Genomic DNA, 20,388 nt, shown 5'->3' with positions numbered 1-20,388 from the left:
ACGGGGGCTTGCAGCCACAAGTGATCAAGATGTGATGCAACCAGCCGACTCAGCCCTCATCAATCACTGCTTGGTCTTATTGGCTCAACGGTACCTGAAAGGACCCGGGCCGCGTTGAAGGCTTGCCTTGGGGTAATGCAACTATGAGACCATAGACCTGATCCTTTAAACCTAACATCAAATGATAAGCATCCTCCCAGGTCATCATACACGACTAGACTTATATCCCTCGGGTCTCATCGCCAACACATAGCAACACAGACATGTTACCCAACAGAAAGTACCTGACACAAGAAGTATCTGTGCCCCGCGTCCTTGAACGCATCTGCATTGAGCCCGGTTGGAAATGGCGCACTCTTAGACCAACCTTGGAATCTCCCCACGATCCCTATCTTATCACTGATCGGGGAGGGTAGAAATGGACGCATCCGTTCTGGTGCTTTGGTCTTTGTCGAGGTCACTTAAATCGAACATCTGTCTTTCCCAACTAGACCGGTCTTCAATCCCTGCACTCTGCACTATCAGGTCTTGGCAAGACATGACTTGAAACTTTATGTTTTCTTTTTTGGTTTTGAGTTGCCTTGCTTTTTTGATTTCCTCATACGATCTGACTGGCGATGAGGCGTGTGATATTGAAGGGTCTACCGTTGACCGTGCAGATACGCCACGCCCGAGGAGAACCCAATTTGAGGATACGTATACAACAGTTTGTATGGATTTGCCTGACGGCGCTCTTCTACTGGTCAAGTCGGAAGCGCCAGTGATTTCTATTCCTGTCCATTCTAGCCTTGTTCCCTGGCCCACACACACCCCCCTGCCTCGATTCTAACTCTGGAATCGTGTCGCACGGTCATACCCACCGCCTCGGAGCATGGCGTCTGCAAAATCCCGTCGCAGGGGGCGTTGGTTCTTACTATTTATTTACGGTCTCAGGATATAAGTCATGGGGGTCTCCACAGTGGACACAGCGATGGGACCGCGATACAGAGGCATGCGCGCGGCTGATCTGTCTCTGGTCAGGCCATTACTGTGATTCCGGGGGTGCTTTTGCTTTTGCTTGCTTTTGACATGCTTCCGAGATTTGCAATTACAGTGAAGGTGTTTTTTGAAGATTATGTATTCTGCATTGATCAACCAAAGCACGGCGAGAACACCGAATCCAAGACGGCAGAGGTTGAGACAGGGAATGAAAGAGAAAGAAAAAGAAAATATTCATTAGCGCAAGTCACAGGTTTTGACTCGGTCGGCAAGTCAAAATAACAAGCTGCGTAACCCCAGAGATCTCTAGGAACCATATATAAGACAGTTCAACCGAGGCTGTTTTCTCCGTCTCACAACTCCCAACGGCAAAGACGGCGGCTCGGCTAGCAAACCCTGATGGAAATGAGGCGTACCCACGCACAAGTGGAGTCCATCATTGGGAGAAAATAAGGTACACACGTTCTTCGAGCCACGTATGTTGGATACTTACGTATGTAGGTCTTGTAAATGTACTTTGGATGAGACAATAGTGAGCATATCAGTACACCGCAAGGGCTGCAACAACAGGATTCCACAGCGTCGTCGCGGTTGTCATATCCGGGAGTCTCCCGAGGTCCACTGGAAAATGTGTAATCAAGATCGGCGCATCCACAGGCATGCACCAGCCACAAGCACAGGGCCATTTTTCCTGTGGCTGCCGAAAATTTAAAATGAAATAAGCTGTGGATACACGCTAAGCCGCTTAAAGCGGGTACAATAATGACGGAAGGGGCGAATATGCAAGTCAAGGTACCCTGCATGGGGACTCCAAACAAACCCATGGGCTTTGAAGGAGGTGCGACTTGGATTGTACACAATATACTCCGGAGAAAAATGGGAAAAGAGGAGAGGGGACACAGGGTCACTCGACAGCTGCACCCTGCACAGTTCCGGGTTTGGTCTGTCTGTGCTGGTCTTGCAGGCTATTGACGTAGACGGAGTACGGAGTACATCCGGAGGAATTAGGTCTATATTCTATGGCCAGATACGGACAGATCGAATAAAGTACGAAGACCGGGACAAAGAAAATCAAGTCACTAAGAATGATCCCCGGAGGTAGTCTCCGTTTTCATTTGACGGGGGATTAAGTACGGACAGTCTAAAGTGCTGGGCAAAAGGGGGGGGGGGAACAAGGATCTGAGAAAGCCAATGCGGCTGCACGGCCCTGTGGGCTACATAGCACCACGGAGCACAGTCGCACTAACGCACCTTAGAGGCAACCACGGGGGGAGTCCCCACTCGGCGTCTTTTGCCGGGGTTTGTGTGTTTGTGTTTTGAGAGAGATTGGGCATTATGGATTTATTAAAAGAGGAGAGACTATGAGTTAGGGTACATTACTATATCTCTAGAAACTGTCTATAGATTAAATAACCATAACTCTTCTTATATGCTTAATTCTCTCATGAGATCATGGGTAGGTTTTGACCAAAAAAGGAAAAAAGAAAAAAGAAAAAGCCAAAAAAGGAGAAAAGAAAAAAAGAAAAAAACCCAAAACGGGACAGAAAAGAATAAAAAAGGAAAAAAGAAAACCAGCATAACCGCCTCCAGATCTTTCTCCACAACGCTAAGCCGTTCCTGAGTGTCAGCTTGGCTTATATAATCCGTCGTGACGGTCGGAGCTACCCAACCACTAGCGTCTCTTGGCGAATTTCACCTTTCCTGCCAGCCCCTCGACTCTTCCTCTCTCTTCCCCCCCTTAGGCATTCGGATCATCTTCAATTCTGACTTCCCCTTTCCCCACTGTATCGCCTTGTATCTTCGCCTCTTTCTTCAATCTCTTATTTTTGCCCGTCTACCCTCGCGCATCAAGCTCGACATAGCTGTGACCTAACCCGCTGCCCCGAGATTGTGTCACTGCCATATCGCGCCACTCATCTATCGTCGGGACAGCGCCAAGGTCCAGTCGATTTTGGAAAACTGCCGCCCTTCACGGCTTGACAGTGCCGCGTGAGGGACCGTGATTTCTTTCGCGACCCGTTGTTTTTTTTTCCCTTGTTCCTAGTCGATCGGAAATTGCGCCTCAGGATTGGCGTGCGATATCACACGAGTACACTTGATCGGTGTCTAATAGTGGTGTGAACTTGGATTGCATCATCGTGTCGCAAACCTACCCCGAGAGTTCGGTCGCGACACGGTTCAACTCAAACCATATTCACGATTCTCGGGAACCATGTCTCATACTCAACCATCGCCCACCACGGGCGTGGCTCCTCACCATGCCGCAGCGCATCTCGCTCATGCGCAAGCGCAGGCGCAGGCCAATGGTCATATGTCCGCAATTCCCGTGCAAGGCCAAAAGGGAGTCCCTACTCTCACCACCGCGCAAAAGATCGCCACACTCAACGAACAAGTCTGGCTTCAAATAGGTAAATAAATATTCCCGGTCATCTTAATTTGGCGAATCCTAACAGCCTCGTTTGTAGGAAGCTTGACCGAATTGATGGGCGATCTGGAGGGTGCGATGAATGCCTACGAGCAGGCTCTGCGTCACAACCAGTGGTCTATCTCAGCGATGAATGCCATTTCATGCATTCTCCGGACAAAAGAGCAGTTCCCAAAAGCAATTGAGTACTTGCAAAATATTTTGAAGTTGGATCCGAGCAATGGCGAAACTTGGGGCAGCCTTGGCCACTGCCATCTTATGATGGATAATTTACAAGAGGCATACACCTCTTACCAGCAAGCCCTTTACCACTTGCGTGACCCCAAAGTAAGCCGTTTTCCCGCAACATTTTTCCTCGGATATTTCGCTGATTCAATTCTCCCCCTAGGAACCCAAGCTGTGGTATGGAATCGGTATATTGTATGATCGCTATGGCTCTCTGGATCACGCGGAAGAGGCTTTCTCGCAAGTGATGCGCATGGCACCTGATTTCGAAAAGGCTAATGAGATCTACTTCCGCCTGGGGATCATATACAAGCAGCAGCAGAAGTTTAATCAGAGTTTGGAGGTATGTGAAATCTCTTCATATGAGCCCTGAGAGCTGTCACTAACTCATCCCAGTGCTTCAAATACATTGTTAGCGATCCTCCACGCCCTCTGACCGAAGAAGACATCTGGTTCCAGATTGGCCATGTCCACGAGCAACAGAAAGACGTAAGTCATGCTTCCCTACACTCTTGATTACCTCGTACTCACTCAATCCTCAGTTTGAATCTGCCCAATCCGCGTACCAGCGCGTGCTTGAGCGAGATCCAAACCACGCCAAGGTTCTCCAGCAACTTGGGTGGCTCTATCACCAGCAGAGTAATGCTTTCCAAAGCCAGGAGAAGGCCATTCAGTTCCTGGAAAAGTCGGTCAATGCTGGTAAGTCCCAATCCCCAGGACTGCATACGTTGAAACTAATCCATCCTTTCCCTAGATAACAATGACGCTCAAAGCTGGTATCTCCTTGGTCGTTGCTACATGTCCATGGCGAAATACCCCAAGGCGTATGAAGCCTATCAGCAAGCGGTCTATCGCGACGGGCGCAACCCTACCTTCTGGTGCTCGATTGGTGTTCTTTACTACCAGATCAACCAATACCGCGATGCCCTCGATGCTTACTCTCGTGCGATCCGCCTGAACCCTTACATTTCAGAGGTCTGGTATGACCTGGGCACTTTGTACGAATCATGCAACAACCAGATTGCCGATGCTCTGGATGCCTACGGACGCGCCGCAGATCTTGACCCGAGCAACGTTCACATCAAGGCTCGTCTGCAGCTTCTTCAAAGCCAGTTGTCTGCTGGCACGGCTGGGCAACAGCCGCCCTCTGCCCCCGCGCCTCAGCCGCAGGATGTTCATCCTCAGGCTTATCAGGCACCTGGCGTTGGTGCACCTCCAGCTCCTCAGTGGGGTGCACCAGCCCCCATCGGTCCCCCTCCACAAGCTCCTGCACCCCCGAGACAGATTCCTGACTGGAACCGTGGGATCAACGAGCTTCAGTCTCAGAACCAAGCTCCCCCATCTAACGGTCTTGACCAGCGCGATTCTCGGATCCCCGGTGCTCCCGCTCAAAGCCCGCGACAGGAGCCTGGTCGGTCGTTCCCGGATCCCCGTGGCGCGCCTCGCTCGCCAAAGATGGGTGATCCCAACTCCTACCCGCCGCCTCACACTCTACCCCAGCTTGGAAATGCGCCTGGTCCAAGCCACGAACGCGCTCCTAGTGGCAGCAATGCCTTTGGTGCTCCGCGTGGTGCTCTACCGACTGGCCTGCCCGTCGCTCCTCCTGGTCCCCCTGGACCTCCTGGGCCCAATGGCGGTGCTCCTCCCCCTCCTTACCAGAACCGTCCTTTCAGTCCTGCTCCTGAGATTCGCCCTATTCGCGAGGAGCGTCCCTCTTCACCAGGTTCAGGATACCCCCTCCAACAGTTCCACCCCGGTCCTACCCTCCCCCCACAAGTTCCAGGTGGTAACTCCATCGCCTCTGGTGCCCCGGCCCCTGCTTCGGCTGCTACTGCTGCTGAGGCTGCCGCTCGTGATCGCGAAGATCGCCCCGCATCTGCAATGAAGCGCGGCCGCGAATGGGAGGCTGATGCTGGCCCAGTCAAGAAGCATGCAAATGAAGAAAGCCGTGCTCGTCTGGATGACCAGAATAACCGCCGCCCGAGCCCACCCGCTCGTTTGCCTTCTCCTGGTGAGATGCAACGACGAAGCTCCTCAGAGGCCCGCCGCGAGGACGCCCGTCGTGCCAATGAGAACTATCACCCCTCAGAAGCTGCTCACCACCCTCCTACTCTGCCTTCGATCCAAGACATGCCTCCCCGTCCTTCTGCTGGCCCCAGTCTTCCCCCGATGGCCGAGAGCTCTGCACCTGCACCTAACGCTCCCCCCACTGGACCTCCTTCCGCCAACACCCCGGTCAAGGAAGAAGCTCCTCGCCCTGAGGCTCCCCCTGCACACGAGCCCCCCGCGCGTAAGATGGATGTCGATGAAGACTACGATGATGAAGTTGAGGAAGAGAAGAAGGCTGCCGCTTCTAAGGGCAGCCCCAACGGCAGCACTGCTGGCAACCCCGCCAATGGTGCTGGAAATGCCCGTGCCAGTACTCCATCCAAGATCGAGCCTACGGCATAAAAATGATTCTTCTCCCAACCAGACTAGTGTCTGGCTAATCCTGGCAAAGCCGATTCCTTGCTTCTCCCTTCCTATCTTTCAGTGTGTGATGTACGGTACGAATGTGCGAGTTACGCTGACTGCGTAGTTTCAAGCGCGTGCGCTGAATACTCATGTCTGTTCGTTCTCTTCTTATGATTTCTTAGTCTCCTTTCACTGTGAATTTTTAATGGTGCATTAGGCACCCTTGAAGCAAAACATTTGTTTGATACTCTGAAATTTGGTAGAGTAAATTCATAAAGTCTCCTTTTTTTCCCTTTGTAAGGTCCATATTTCATTCCAGCCCACAATGTGGATGTCCTAAAACCATATTTTGCTGGCCGTTTGCCTTGGCAGCAGGAAGACCCATAAAACTCGTGGGCCCGGAAAATCTGGACAGCACGTGACTGGACCAGGGCTGGATTAGATAATTTGGGTTATTGTGGGGTGCCTCAGGCTCAGGTCCGCCAAGAGTCTCGCTTAGGTTAGCCCACACACCAAGCGTGCAAAATCAACTTCGACATTTCCAGATCGTCCTCCCACCACCTCGACGACTAACGATAACAGGGTCAAGATGTGAGTCTTTCCCGATTGAAGATTCCTATACAATCGCCATTGAATACAATTGCTGACCTGCTTTCGTCTTTCAGGAGTCACCGGAAGTTCGAAGCGCCTCGTCACGGTTCGTGATCACCTTTTTCCTCGATATCGAAATTTCGAAATACGGCCTCTGTGTGTGTACAGTATACTGATTATATCTCCAGGCTCCCTCGCCTACCTGCCGCGCAAGCGCGCTGCCCGTCACCGTGGTAAGGTTAAGAGGTCAGTACTTTCTGGAAGAATTCGTGATTTGTGGATTTGTGTGCTGAGACTTTTTGCGACAGCTTCCCCAAGGATGACGCCAAGAAGCCCGTCCACCTTACTGCCTCCATGGGCTACAAGGCTGGTATGACCACCGTCGTCCGTGACCTTGACCGTCCTGGTGCCAAGATGCACAAGAAGGAGATTGTCGAGGCCGTCACCGTCATCGAGACCCCTCCTGTACGTTTTCCCCGTTGTGTGCGAAAGTGAAGGAGACAAAAAAAAAAAAAGGGACCGGAACCTAATTTTTTTTCAGCTCGTTGCCGTCGGTGTCGTCGGTTACATCGAGACTCCCCGTGGTCTCCGCTCTCTCACCACCGTCTGGGCTGAGCACCTCAGCGATGAGGTCAAGCGTCGCTTCTACAAGAACTGGTACAAGTCCAAGAAGAAGGCCTTCACCAAGTACGCCAAGTCCCACGCCGAGAGCTCCGGTGCCTCCATCACCCGCGAGCTTGAGCGCATCCAGAAGTACTGCACTGTCGTCCGTGTGCTCGCCCACACTCAGATTCGTCAGACTCCTATCAAGCAGAAGAAGGCCCACCTTATGGAGATCCAGGTCAACGGTGGCTCCGTCGCCGACAAGGTCGAATTCGCCCGCAACCTCTTCGAGAAGACCATCGACATCGACTCCGTCTTCGAGAAGGACGAGGTGATTGATGTCATCGCCGTCACCAAGGGTCACGGTTTCTCCGGTGTTACTTCCCGTTGGGGAACCACCAAGCTGCCCCGCAAGACTCACAAGGGTCTGCGCAAGGTCGCCTGTATTGGTGCTTGGCACCCTAACCACGTCCAGTGGACTGTGGCCCGTGCCGGTCAGGACGGTTACCACCACCGTACCTCTTGCAACCACAAGATCTTCCGCATTGGAAAGGGTACCGATGAGGCTAACGCCTCCACCGAGTTCGACATCTCCAAGAAGCAGATCACCCCGTATGTTCCCCCCTGATATTTTCCGAGTGTTTTTAATACTAACGTTTCTCTAGTATGGGTGGTTTCGTCCACTACGGTGAGGTCAAGAACGACTTCGTCATGGTTAAGGGCTCCGTTCCCGGTGTCAAGAAGCGTGTTATGACTCTGCGCAAGACTCTGTACCCCCAGACTTCCCGCCGGGCCACCGAGAAGGTCGAGCTCAAGTGGATCGATACCTCCTCCAAGTTCGGTCACGGTGCTTTCCAGACCTTCGAGGAGAAGAAGGCCTTCATGGGTACCCTCAAGAAGGACCTTGTGGAGACTGTTTAAGATGTTTAAGCCTATGGTTGGCGGTAGTGCGACGTTTCATATTCAATAAAAAAGCGAATATCCTTCACGATTTGCATGTAGATGTATACTGTCTAGATTTATAAATTTATTCCAGTGTATGGAGAATTCTACATCAATGATATATTTCTTAAATCAATATTTCCTATCACTTGGTATATATCTGGTTCAGATGTTGTACGCAGCCGAACTGTTCAGCTGGTTTTTTTCTTTCCCTTCCATATATCTTGATTACATCCTCTAAAAAGATCCTCACTCTCTTTACTCCTTCCAATATATCATATTCCAATCCAACAAACGGGTGGTGAACAAGATGCGCCAGTCCAAGATTCATTGCGTCATCCCACACCTTTCCCTGCCAGCTCCGACAAGAAAACGGGCTTTGCCAATCTCATCCTACACTCTACGATCAACCTTCCAAATAGAACATCCCCAACACCAATACCGTCTTCTACATCGTCTATATAACCAAACCAGCATAAGAACCCACCCCACAAACGCAGCGCACCAAACCCGCTTCTTCCCCGCAACCTCAAGACCGCACCCACAAACCAGCTCTTCCCCCACCAAGTCCCCCTTCTCAACCTCAACACAAGCCATGTCCTCCGACGACGCCTACATGTCCTTCCTGGACAAAGCGAACGCAGATGTGAGCGGCAGCGCCCCACAGCAAGGGACCGGCACCGTCAAAACCGAGACCGTGCACAGCTCCCTGTCAGTGCCAAAGGCGCTCCAGTCCGTCGACGCATACTACATCTCAGATACAGACGAGCCCTTCGAGCCTGTGGCATTGAAGTGGGATGGCGCTGCCAAGGGAGCGTGGCCTAGTGCTGGTATGTTCCTGATCCTGATCCTGATCCTGACCCTGACCCTGTTCCTGATCCTCCTTCATGAACTTACTCCCTTGAAAACCTAAGACAAAAATTCTACAACCACCCTGCTAACCACCCTCCCTCACTGCAGACCAGATCTCCTCCCTGATCTCCCCAGACACCGACCTGTCCCAGTCCATCTCCATTCTATCCCCCTCCTCCTTCGACCCGAAAAATCAGTACTCTGCCGCCCTAGATGCTGTCCGCGCCGCGGCTGTCGAGAAGGATTCTGGCGCTGATAAGTCGTCCGTTGAGTTGAAGGTCTACCGTGTTGAACAAACTAGTACCAAGATCGAGTACTGGGTTCTGGCACTACATGCGCCTGAGAGCCGTCTTGTCGGTTTGCGCGCCAAGGCTGTTGAGTCGTAGGTGTCCAGACTATATCCATAATGAGAGGTCTTGGGTCAGTATAGGACATAATTTTGGTTTTGCTATTTGTCTATTCTACCGAAATATGATATTTTTATGAGAAAGATCGGTACGGATTTCGTGCTGCCTTGTTTTTCGATGTAGAAGCACTGGCGCGGAATGGATAAACAGGGGCCTCATCCTACTCTGCCCTTGGTATAAGTTGGCCCTGACAGGTTTTTGTTCGGGATTTGTCGCATTCTTAAGCCCCGGGGTTGGGGTTTGAGGACGCGTGTCGTAGTCTTGAAAGGAACAACTCTGGTAACTAGTCTTGTACGTAGCTGTTTGTGCTTAAAGAAATCATATGCAGATTTATCTAGTTGTATGTTGTATATCGCGCTGGTAGCCGGCCATGTCTCTCATCTTCCCCGCCGATTCGCCCTTCGCTTCAACAACACCCCGTGCATCTATAGGAGCAACTTTAACTGCTATTATTACTGTATTCGAATCTCTCCAGGTTCATGACCATGGTGATCCCCAAATTCCAGCCAGCATTCATGCCGGGCCATTCCTTGGGGCCCTGGGGAGCAACGGGAATGCCGCACCCTAGAATAGCCCTACCTTGGGCGTGGGAGCTAACCATCAGCCTATTTCAATCAATCGAAGCAGACAGTCAATGATATAACGAAGATGTCTTGAGCTATCAAACTGAGTCTTGAATAGTATCTACTATCATCCACGGTCCATCCCAAAGGCTCGGAAAAAGAGAGGCATAGACATACCACTGGTTGCCCCCTTGGACCTCTGTCATTCCTGTCTCCTCGTGAACCCAAACAAGACCCCTCGGGCCATCTAGGCTCTTCTTTTCTTCTGTGTTTTTGGCCTTCTTTTTCCGTTTAGACTCTGTCTCTTTTATCGTCGCCGAGGGAAATTCGATGCTATCCGACCTGCGTTCGTTCTTTCGCTAAAATATTGCACTCGTCGACTGTGCAATATACCAGCTTTGGTCTTCAGTCTTTACCGTTGAAATAAATAGGAAATCGCTGCGTGACGAATCGGAAGAAAGAAGAAGCAGAACATCACATCATACCCATCTGCTCTGCAAATTCCACCAACGACTGATAGAAAAGGGCTGTTCTCGCGGCGGAATTGAAAGCACAGCAAGGCCTCACTAGTACGGAGCAGAGGGTCGTGTCGGACTTATCCAGGAAACTTTAAAATCGATCAAATGTCGGACCACGGCTCTGATACCTCAGAGGGGAAGGCGATGCCTCACATCCGACTCAACTCCGGGCAGCATGATCCTTTCCTCGAGTCAAATGAAGGCTACGCGCCTCTCACGTCGCGGACATTTCCCCGGCCCTTGACACCACAGGGACCCGAAGGGCCTATGCCGGTGAGCCCTCAAGCGATATCACCATACGGCGTATCAGCTGCCCCCGAGTCCTCGGAATTCCTGCTGCCCCCGAAGTTGAGGCCTACACAGGGACATGGTCTGACTGACACTGACCGGACCCGGTCTCCGGATCGGTGGTCTACGGCTCGCTCGAGTATCAGCTCCATGAGCCGCGAGAGCACTTTCCACTTTGATCCGTTCCAGGACTCGAGGGCGCCTTCGCACGCTGGTAGTGAGGATTATGATGTCAACACGCAGACTGTGTCCGGGAAGTTCAATATCATGCCCACTGATGGGTTGTTGTTGTACCCCGAGGACGTGGAGAAGGATGACTATTTGCACAACCCGGACCCGGCGGACAAGGATCGCGATTGTGATATCTGGAATCGACGGGGTATTGTGAATGTCGGTGGTCTGGCGGTTTTCACAATAGGTCTTCTGGTGCTTTTCATTGGTTACCCGCTCATGTAAGAAGTTGCTGGCTTATCTGACTGTCTCTCCATGGCTAACAGTCCTTGCAGAACTTGGTTGGCGGGCTTTGGGAAACATCCCCATGAAGGTATATGCCACCCTGAAGACACGTTGTGTTTGGATGTTGGAGAGCGACCATTGTTGGGAAACCTGCGCCAGGGCTTGATTGATCCAGACACACCGAAAGAGGCATACACCAAGAAAAGCGCCAATGGAAAGGAGATGAAGCTAGTGGTGAGTTGTTTCATATGTCGACAATGAGAAGTGGCTGACGTTCCATTGTAGTTCTCCGACGAGTTCAACATGCCCGGTCGAACGTTCTTCGAGGACGATGACCCATTCTTCCAAGCAGTGGATTTATGGTACGGAGTGACACAGGACAAAGAGGTTAGTATAAACCATGTCACTAATCATCGCTCAATCGCTGACATTGCCTAGTGGTATGATCCCGACGCAGTAACCACAGCAGAAGGCACCCTCCAGCTTCGATTCGATCACTTCGAAAACCACAATCTCGACTACCGATCCGGTATGGTACAAAGCTGGAACAAGCTGTGCTTCAAGGGAGGCCGTCTCGAAGCCAGCATGTCCCTCCCGGGCGATGGACACATTCAAGGGTTCTGGCCTGGTTTCTGGGCAATGGGTAACCTGGCTCGTCCTGGCTATGCTGCTACCACTGATGGTATGTGGCCGTACAGCTACCATGATGGCTGCGATGCAGGCATCACCCCAAACCAGAGTTCACTTGATGGTATTAACTGGCTGCCCGGTATGCGGTTGCCCGGATGTGCCTGTCCTGGCTCTGATCACCCGACTCCTGGTGTTGCACGCAGTGCTCCTGAAATCGATGTGATTGAAGGCAGCACTGCTCCGCTGTATGGTGACAGCGGTCCGTTCGTCGGTAGTGCATCGCAGAGTTTGCAGACCGCACCATTTGACCTGTGGTACCTACCCGACTATGGTGAGTTTTTTGATCTTCTCGATATGGAAGACATCCACTAAACAAAAACTCCAGACTTCGCCGCTGTTTACGACCCACGCGTCACCCAAATTAACGCCTACCGCGGCGGTGTCTACCAACAGGCCATGTCCGGCCTAACCAACCTGAACCACCGCTGGTACAACGGCACCGAATTCCAAACCTACTCCTTCGAGTATACACCCGGCGCAGAAGGAGACGTGACCTGGTTCGTCGGCGCTGAGAAAACCTGGACATTGGACGCTCGCGCCATCGGACCCAACGGCAATATAGGGCAGCGCATGATCCCACTCGAGCCTATGGCGCTGATCATGAACATGGGTATGGCGGATAACTTCGCGCCACAGAACAAGAGCATCATTGATTTTATGCCTGCCATCCTGCGCTTCGACTACGTCCGGATCTACCAGGACCCCGATGATGAGAGCGTTACTTGTGACCCGCCGGGGTACGAGACGACTAAGTATATTGAGAAACATCGCAAGGCATATGATAATGCGAACTTTACGACTTGGTATGTTTATTGCCGGTTTTTCTTATTTGCGCTTTACTAACGATTGAACTTTAGGGACGAGGCTGGGTACAATTGGCCTAAAAATTCATACATGCACGACTGTCCGGCTAATTAGATTCTATCATTTTGTTGTCTCTTTCTATCCTAAACTGTTAGTCGTTTTAGCGGCATTGTTTGCTGGCGTTATTGGGTTTGGGCATCACATTATATTACTTTCGCCATTCATCATTAACCATTTGATTCTCACTCTTTCTTCGTAGAGCTCATCTAGTCTTCTCTCACCTCAACTCCAACCGTATGACGTAATGATATACTTGATATCTACTAAACCTAGTTAGGGGGTTCAACATCGCCCCATTGTACAAACTCACCGCCTGCTGGATCTGGCCACAGTACGGACACGCCAAGAGGGCACGATATCTCAACACGTTGAATCGTTATAACTTGCCTTCTATCTGCAGTGCCGTGACTATGTATCTTCGAACTTCATTCTTGAGGTAGAATTGATTCCTGTCAACCAACCCCTCTTCCGGAGGTGACCAGTCTCTGCCCTTACGGCCAATATCTCTTTCTCATCCACTGACACTAGCTATAGAAATCCGGGGTCATACAATAGGATATACATGAAATTATCTGCCATTCATAGATGTGAAGCACATTCCACAGAAGAGGCCTTTTATTACTCCTATTTTCACCAGTCATTGGTTGCACCCCACACATCAACTTAAACCCCCCTCTCGATCACTTGCCCCCGACTTATATCCCATATCAACATCTTCACCATGTCCGGCGGACCCATAAATCTCATCTCAGACACAGAATCCGAATCAGACTCCGATGGCGGCATGCAACTCGACGACCTAAACCGCGCCGACGGCATACCAATGCACAACAACGGCGAAGGTCTCGAACTCAGAAACGTGGACGGCATACCAATGTCCCGCCCTGGATCAAGCGATGATGCTTGGAACGTGAATGGAACTACATCTGGATCGGACACGGGTATGTCTTCCAAGTTCCAACATCTCATCTCTATCTATCTCCCTGAACCAAGTGAATCATAGTCCAGTCTACAAACTAACACCGCAAAAAGGAGGATTCCGCGACCGCGCCCCGAACCCCCTCACGACATCATACAACCGCGCCGGCCAAGGCGGCACGGAGTCTCAAACCGCCTTCGAGAAAGACGCCCGCACACGCCCGCATCTCCGCGACGAAAAACACGCCGCGCTGGCTGTCCTCATGGACAATGAGTTGTTGATTACGTATGCGCTTTCCTCGCGAGAAGTACGTTTACCTCTCTGTCCTGTCCTGTCCTATCCTATCCCAGCCACTATCACTATTACCAGTACAAGTACAATTAAACTAACAAAACCAGACAATCCCCCAAACCCGCCGACGCTTCCTAGCAAGATATCTCGCGCCCAACGACCCGGAAAAAGCAGAAGAACTGTACAACCCGCGCTTCTACATCGCGCCTGACGGGGAGGGCGGGGAGGGATCGCTTATTCGCGGTCGGTACCGGGAGATTATTGGGGATATTGATGATCATAACTGGCATAAGCCGGGGCATTTGAGGACCTTCGATGCGAAGAAGACGGATGCTAAGAGTAAGAAGAGCAAGAGTGGTTCGCGGTCTGTTTCGGTGGGGTCTTTTTCCGGTGCGAATTCGCCGAGGGTTTCTGGGGGTGGGGATGAGGAGAATCTATGAGTTATGAATTTATGTTTCTTGGTCTTCAAGGCTAGATATTTTGAATTAGCACTCGATGACTAGAGACTACTAATGACAGATGATACCATAATGTTATATTCGCTAAAACACATTAAAATAAACTACTATACAGAGAAGCAGATCAACGACAGGGCCACCAACCCAGAGAAAGAGGAAGAGAACAAAATAAAGATAAAAGGGGTATCATCGAGGGGATCCAAAAAGAGAAGACATATGTAGCTTCTCTGTTCTTTTGAGTTCTCTCCTCCTTCGATCTCTGGGATATTACCCGAAGACCCAGGCAACGCGGTAGCACTGCAGTCCGACTTGCGAACTCATCTTTGCATTCTTGATGGAACAGCTGAGCTGGTCACAGATGCCATCCGAGTCGGAGGAAAGGAAGATGAGAGATAGGGGTAACCAATCAGAAGACAGGGTAGATGCCAAGGCTTACATCTCTTTCTCCTCTCTCCTCCGCTGCTCCGAGTGGAACAGACTCTCGATGTCTCCAACCTGCTTACGCTCCGAGACTTCTCGGTTGAGCATGCGAGAGTAATGGGCCTGGGCATTCATCAGTGTCAGTCCTCGAGACGGTACGGGATCGTATTCCGGGTCATTGTAAAAAGGTTGCAGGCGGTGCGAGGTGGTGATCCGGATCCGACCGTCTCTCATGACAGGTGATTGTCATTGCAAAGGCTCTGAGCTTGAAGAGAGGCGGTTGAGATGGAGGTAGACATCGGTCCCGTAGCTAGAGATCAATTAGCAATGGTTCAGACAGTTTAAGCAGGGATAACATACCCCTCCATACTGATCAACTTCAAATCACCGCCAAAGTACCGAGCGTATAGTCGGCTTACTGGTAGGCCATATCCAAATCCAGCCATGGGTGCTTTGAAGTCGTTCTTGTCGAAATCAGGGTCCAGGTTGGGCGTTTGCTCCACTGTCGTGTACATGTAGGTCCAGACGAGGGGGATCGACGACCGGGGGATACCACCGCCCTCATCGGAGATCTTGATCGTAATGTCCTCTTTGCCTTCGGCTACTATTACCTTGGTCACGGGGAATTCATCCTTATCGGCCCCATGTGCTTCAACGACCGCCCGGAGCGAGTTCTTGAGGGTCTCAAAGAGCATGTGCGATAGGTGTCCGGGAACATACATGAAGTTCAAGTCCTCCTTGCAGACCAGCTGCACCTTGGGCGACTCGAAAAGACCGTAGTAATCCTCGCAGACGAAGCGGGCGTTCTCAATGGCCTCGAGCGCGATGTCGCGAACGTTGGTCTTAGTACAAATTATTCCGACATAATTGGGGTGTTTGACATGCGTTTGTTCCGTGAGTGCGATGTGTTGGCCGATAAGCATTCGTATACCGATCCTTGACATGTAAAACCGGTCGAGGAAGGACTGAATCGTGGAGTCGATCTGCATGCGCTGACGCGCACGTTTCCATTCTAGGATACCTTGCGCGACGGTAGTCACAACCCCGTCGTGGCGTCGTTTGATCTGTTGAAGGGTCTTGGCGAATCGTTGGTTGTAGTCGTTGAGTTCCGGAGGCCAGTTTCCGCGGTCGTCGGAGGGGAAGAAGTACCGTCGGCCTGAGGCGGCGGGTGACCTGGCAACACCATTTCCATTGGATGCAGTTACGGATGACCGATACTGTCCTTCACGCACGCTGGGGTTTTGGGTTGTTTCAGAGAGGATTTTTGACGGGCCGTTCATCCGGCCGGGTCGCAACAGGCGTGCTTTCACTTCTTGAGTCAGAGTGGGGCGGGGAAGAGCAATGATTTCCTGATCGGGTCAGTATATGGATCCGGGATCATTGTTAATTGGTGAGTCACCTACCTCGAATGACTGCGCATACCAGTCCTGGACCTTTTTGATCGATGGCATCTCACTAAGTCCATCTGGAAGCTCACCCAGATCCTGCACGCGATGTGCGAGACGGATCGGGAGCTCCTCAGAGAGAAATTGAGAGGCGCGGAATAGAGTACCTGGATGAGAGTTAGATATGTAACTGTAGACAGCGCAGACCCGTTCATAGTTCATACCTGTTGAGGGACGGTCCCCAAACTGGACCATCTGTCTCAGTGAGACACCGGTTGCGGGGAAGCTGGCATAATGTCTGATGGTGTCCATCAGCCTTTCCGAGGGCTTCCACATGGTGGTGATATATTGGCCGAATGGCCTTGGAATTGTGTTTTCTAGAAAGTGATCTATCCAGAGAGAAGTTGTCGAGGAGGAAGTGTGAGTGAATCGAGTCATCGGTTTTCACTGCCGAGGTTGACCGGTCCCCGGGTTTTCTCCGCCTCTCCGCTTGCGCTCTCCGGGGACCGGAGGAAGATCACACGACAGGAATAAGCAACGTATGATTTGTATCTTAGGAATGCTGACGGACTGATTTTTTGCTGGGTTTTCTGTTTTTCTACTTCTTTTTTATATTAAAAACTACATTCACAAAGGAGAAGTGTTATATTGGAGAGACTATGGGATTCTAAAAGTCCGTTCACCCGTGGTCTATGACATAATTGTGTGGCCTCAGGCAGGAATCACATGTTAGATATCAGCTGATCTGATGTTGGGGATGTCCGGGATGATATCCATACCACTCATGTCTTTCTTCCTAGCTATTAACAAACTAATGGTACCTTAAACACAATATGAATCACAATCATTCCAATTATCAGGTCCGCCTTGATTTTATTAATGGCATTCATGGCTTATTGAAAAGAACGTTCGGTTTACCAGTATGTACCTGAAGATAGAATGAGTCATAAACGCTACTAAAGAGGCTGACTAGGCAAATACCCTGGTTGAACCAATTGTGTATGATCCTGAGTGCCCCTTTAAGTACAATAACTTTGTGTATCGCATCTCTCTGCCGTCTCCACTCGACAAAGAGAATGGTGCCTGTCAGCACATGCCCGGTTGTGTGGCTATTCCTTCCGGCACTAATGATCGGATCCTTCGTCTGACAAACCCTGATGCTACATCCATGGGAGCAGCGAATCGTGTCGAGAACGAGGTTGCTATGATGACTCTAGCCGCTGCTGCGCTAGACCCAAATTTCGAACCCCACGTTGTGCCTCGCCTGTATGGCTGGGCTGGAACCACATCCGAAAAAGGGGAGCCACAGCAAGGTTGGATCCTCCAGGAGCTCATGCCAGGCGTTCCTCTAGACGAAAAGCTAGATAACATGGAACTCGAGGAGAAGAAAGAGATATTTGCATAAATCGCAAAGCTCCTCAAAGGCCTTCAGGACTTCCCGCTACCCGCCTCTATTACTAAATTTGGAGGACTGACATTTGAGAACGAGAACAACATAATCAGCGCACCAATGACCATTACCAGTACTGGTCCCTGGCCCTCGTACGAGGCTGCATTTGAAGCATGGCTCAAGCAAGCTCTGAAGAAAACCGACGAGAATTCTTATATCCGGGGCTGGCATGAGAATGGCGTCCGGGACCGACTGGAGGCCTTTATAGAGCGAGGGCTCCCGGAATCTTTCAAGCAGCTTGAATCGCGCGACGACAAGGCAATAATCCACGCAGACTTTAGTAAGCATTGTCCCCTTTCACCTCCCGAGCCCAACCGCTTGTTCTTATAGATTTTTTCTATCAGCACCCAACAACCTGTTATTCGACATTTCCTCAGGTCGCATCACAGGATTAATTGACTACGACTTTTCGTGCGTTCTCCATCCTTCACACGAGTTCCTTTGCTCCTTTGGTGGGGTTGGGGGCAAGTTTGGGGGCTGGCCCGGTATTGAGGCCCGTGAAGAAAGGGCCCTCAAGGAAGCCAAGTTACACGGCTTCCCAGACCCTCTTCCCGATGACCAGCAAGGCAGCGAGGGAGTGCAGTGGAAAGTTGCTAAGGCCTGGGAAGACGCTCTTCAGAACGAGGGTTGCAAGCGCCCGATGACAATCTCAGGGATTGACATTGTCGCCGATGTCGATGCCCTGCTTAGTTCTATCCTGCCCGGCGCGTGACAAATTCAGACATTCTGAGGAAGCAAACTGATCAAGGCATTCAAAACTGCCGAAATGAGAACGAGAAAGTCCTGATTGAGATTCTGGAGCATATGGGGTTCTAGAATTATTAGCAGAACTCTTTCGGGTCCGATTTAAGCTAGCGAACAAAGCTCGCACCGATTCACTTCGAGCCTCGCCAAGCTGTTGATGTTTCATTTGGGTTCTGATTTATCCAGTTGGTATATTCAATGGACACGTGACCGTGACTCCGACTTTGGGAAGTATACGCCGTAGGAAACGAAGGATATACAAAGACACTCGTTCATGTACTTGGTTTAGTTCTTCGTCAATCATACATTGTTACTTGTTAACTTTTTACTGGTGATTCTCTTATTACTTAAACACGGAGGACTCGGTTATATCATGCATAATCTCACGTACTTTTGTCAACCCTGTCCTCGCCCCCTTTTAGCTCTTCAATGGCCATCGCTAAGAAAATGACCAGCACCGCGGCTATCTCGCATTGGCGCAATCACTGGTCTTCTCGAAGAAGACTCCGTTCATATCCCATATCCTTGATAGAGAAGAAAAGAGAGGGAAAAGTCATCGGATGATGCAACGGGCCACGTTCCCACCGCTACCCATTCGCCCGTGCAACAGATCCGCTTTCTGGACACTCAAGATTCCCTTTTCGAGCTCTTGCTGTTGTCGAGCGATTATTATCTCTGACTGGCTATTATTTAGCCCCTCCTACCTTTTTTCGTGTGTGCGTTGGCGGAAAAAAAATCCCAATATCCCCGAAAAGAAAAAAAAAAAAAAAAATACCATCAATTCTGGCCCTAAAAAATTATCTCAAATCTCCAAAACCTCAAAATCTTCATCTCTTCAATTCCATTGACAACCCGTGCATCGGTGCCTCGAATGTTTAACCCTCTCCCGGCCTATACATAGGGAGGAAAACCGTCCCTCCGAAAAGCGATAGATATATACCCTCCGGAATCCACAATCCACACAAATGTCTCGCCGTCGAATATCGCACAGCGAAATGAATGAGGCTCTCGCCTATCCCTTCATGCAGTCCAACGGCCCATACAACAGTCAGTCGAATGGGCAACCCCGTCGAGGCCCCATCGAAGGTCCCAATGGCCGTCGCCTCATCCGTCGCGTCACATGGCGCTCCTCCACATACAAGCTCATGGCCACCCTGTGGGTGCTGGCCGTCCTCTACATCGTCTGGCTAGTCCGTGACCTCTTCTTACCGTCCACCCCGTCCGAATCCAGACCAACCCCTCCTGCTCAACCCGAACAAAAATAAAGGCGCTGTGTGTGGGCCCGAGAATTGCGTCTTGGATTGGGTCGTTTCTGCTGCCGGAGTGGGGGGGGGGTTGTTTTGGGGGCCCATTGCGGGCTTTTGAGCGACATGTCGGGCTTTCTTTTGGCATTCCCGTATATTATTCGGGTCCCGAGAGAAGTCAGACTCAGAGCTCTTGGGCAGGGATGCATTGCGCTTGAGGGATCATGCTTTTTTTGTTTTGGTTCCGGGAGAGATGGCGCTGAAGATACGTCCATATTGCCGGCTTGCGTGGTATCCGGAGATTCTCCGGGCTAAGCCTACTGGTAATGGCGCTGTTGGGGTAGTTCCGGATGGAGCCCTGGAGTATTCTGCTTGTCATATGCGGGAGTCGACTATATCTGCGGTCCGGCACTCAATTGACCCAAACAGCTTTCCTTTTTTCTTTTCGTTTGCATGTCAGCGTTCTATTGCATATGGGTATGATTACCATACAGGCTGATAGCGTGATCGAGCATTTCCCTTTTCTCTTATTCTCTTATTCATGGGCGGTTCAATTGTCTTTTTTTTTCCCCATACAGCAAAAGCGTTGATCATTTTCTCATTCTAGAATGTCTGTTACAT

At 50.8% G+C, this 20,388-nt stretch overlaps 9 protein-coding genes across 9 annotated transcripts; 7 read left to right on the top strand and 2 right to left on the bottom strand.

The window, feature by feature from the left end:
• Positions 1-3,190: 3,190 nt before the first annotated feature.
• Positions 3,191-8,197, top strand: cyc8 (60S ribosomal uL3 domain-containing protein; the record flags this gene model as incomplete). The annotated part of the gene is made up of 12 exons (XM_057190723.1): positions 3,191-3,386; positions 3,444-3,730; positions 3,792-3,971; positions 4,025-4,117; positions 4,171-4,327; positions 4,383-6,047; positions 6,628-6,673; positions 6,748-6,779; positions 6,862-6,919; positions 6,982-7,138; positions 7,215-7,888; positions 7,942-8,197. The coding sequence occupies 12 exons, from the start codon at positions 3,191-3,193 to the stop codon at positions 8,195-8,197; spliced, it is 3,801 nt and encodes a 1,266-aa protein (XP_057038379.1).
• Positions 8,198-8,528: 331 nt separating this feature from the next.
• N7518_009796 (uncharacterized protein) lies at positions 8,529-9,456 on the top strand (the record flags this gene model as incomplete). The annotated part of the gene is made up of 2 exons (XM_057190722.1): positions 8,529-9,048; positions 9,179-9,456. 2 exons carry the CDS (start codon positions 8,529-8,531, stop codon positions 9,454-9,456), a joined length of 798 nt encoding a protein of 265 aa, XP_057038378.1.
• A 1,207-nt stretch (positions 9,457-10,663) lies between these two features.
• On the top strand, positions 10,664-12,910 carry N7518_009795 (SKN1/KRE6 family beta-glucan synthesis-associated protein; the record flags this gene model as incomplete). Its single annotated transcript, XM_057190721.1, has 6 exons — positions 10,664-11,298; positions 11,353-11,536; positions 11,588-11,689; positions 11,741-12,263; positions 12,318-12,795; positions 12,850-12,910. The coding sequence occupies 6 exons, from the start codon at positions 10,664-10,666 to the stop codon at positions 12,908-12,910; spliced, it is 1,983 nt and encodes a 660-aa protein (XP_057038377.1).
• A 667-nt stretch (positions 12,911-13,577) lies between these two features.
• Positions 13,578-14,506, top strand: N7518_009794 (uncharacterized protein; the record flags this gene model as incomplete). Its single annotated transcript, XM_057190720.1, has 3 exons — positions 13,578-13,797; positions 13,889-14,082; positions 14,174-14,506. The coding sequence occupies 3 exons, from the start codon at positions 13,578-13,580 to the stop codon at positions 14,504-14,506; spliced, it is 747 nt and encodes a 248-aa protein (XP_057038376.1).
• A 450-nt stretch (positions 14,507-14,956) lies between these two features.
• On the bottom strand, positions 14,957-15,178 carry N7518_009793 (uncharacterized protein; the record flags this gene model as incomplete). Its single annotated transcript, XM_057190719.1, has 1 exon — positions 14,957-15,178. One exon carries the CDS (start codon positions 15,176-15,178, stop codon positions 14,957-14,959), a length of 222 nt encoding a protein of 73 aa, XP_057038375.1.
• A 12-nt stretch (positions 15,179-15,190) lies between these two features.
• Positions 15,191-16,665, bottom strand: N7518_009792 (PDK/BCKDK family protein kinase; the record flags this gene model as incomplete). Its single annotated transcript, XM_057190718.1, has 4 exons — positions 15,191-15,254; positions 15,305-16,293; positions 16,348-16,496; positions 16,554-16,665. The coding sequence occupies 4 exons, from the start codon at positions 16,663-16,665 to the stop codon at positions 15,191-15,193; spliced, it is 1,314 nt and encodes a 437-aa protein (XP_057038374.1).
• A 757-nt stretch (positions 16,666-17,422) lies between these two features.
• N7518_009791 (uncharacterized protein) lies at positions 17,423-17,734 on the top strand (the record flags this gene model as incomplete). Its single annotated transcript, XM_057190717.1, has 1 exon — positions 17,423-17,734. The coding sequence occupies one exon, from the start codon at positions 17,423-17,425 to the stop codon at positions 17,732-17,734; it is 312 nt and encodes a 103-aa protein (XP_057038373.1).
• A 105-nt stretch (positions 17,735-17,839) lies between these two features.
• N7518_009790 (phosphotransferase family protein) lies at positions 17,840-18,491 on the top strand (the record flags this gene model as incomplete). Its single annotated transcript, XM_057190716.1, has 2 exons — positions 17,840-18,059; positions 18,124-18,491. The coding sequence occupies 2 exons, from the start codon at positions 17,840-17,842 to the stop codon at positions 18,489-18,491; spliced, it is 588 nt and encodes a 195-aa protein (XP_057038372.1).
• Positions 18,492-19,488: 997 nt separating this feature from the next.
• On the top strand, positions 19,489-19,788 carry N7518_009789 (uncharacterized protein; the record flags this gene model as incomplete). The annotated part of the gene is made up of 1 exon (XM_057190715.1): positions 19,489-19,788. One exon carries the CDS (start codon positions 19,489-19,491, stop codon positions 19,786-19,788), a length of 300 nt encoding a protein of 99 aa, XP_057038371.1.
• Positions 19,789-20,388: the final 600 nt, after the last annotated feature.

Source organism: Penicillium psychrosexuale, assembly GCF_028828465.1.
Source record: "Penicillium psychrosexuale strain IBT 29551 chromosome Unknown utg000005l, whole genome shotgun sequence".
Classification (NCBI taxonomy): Eukaryota; Fungi; Ascomycota; class Eurotiomycetes; order Eurotiales; family Aspergillaceae; genus Penicillium; species Penicillium psychrosexuale.
The sequence above is the reverse complement of the archived record's forward strand: the minus strand, read 5'-3'. Positions and strand labels throughout refer to the sequence as shown.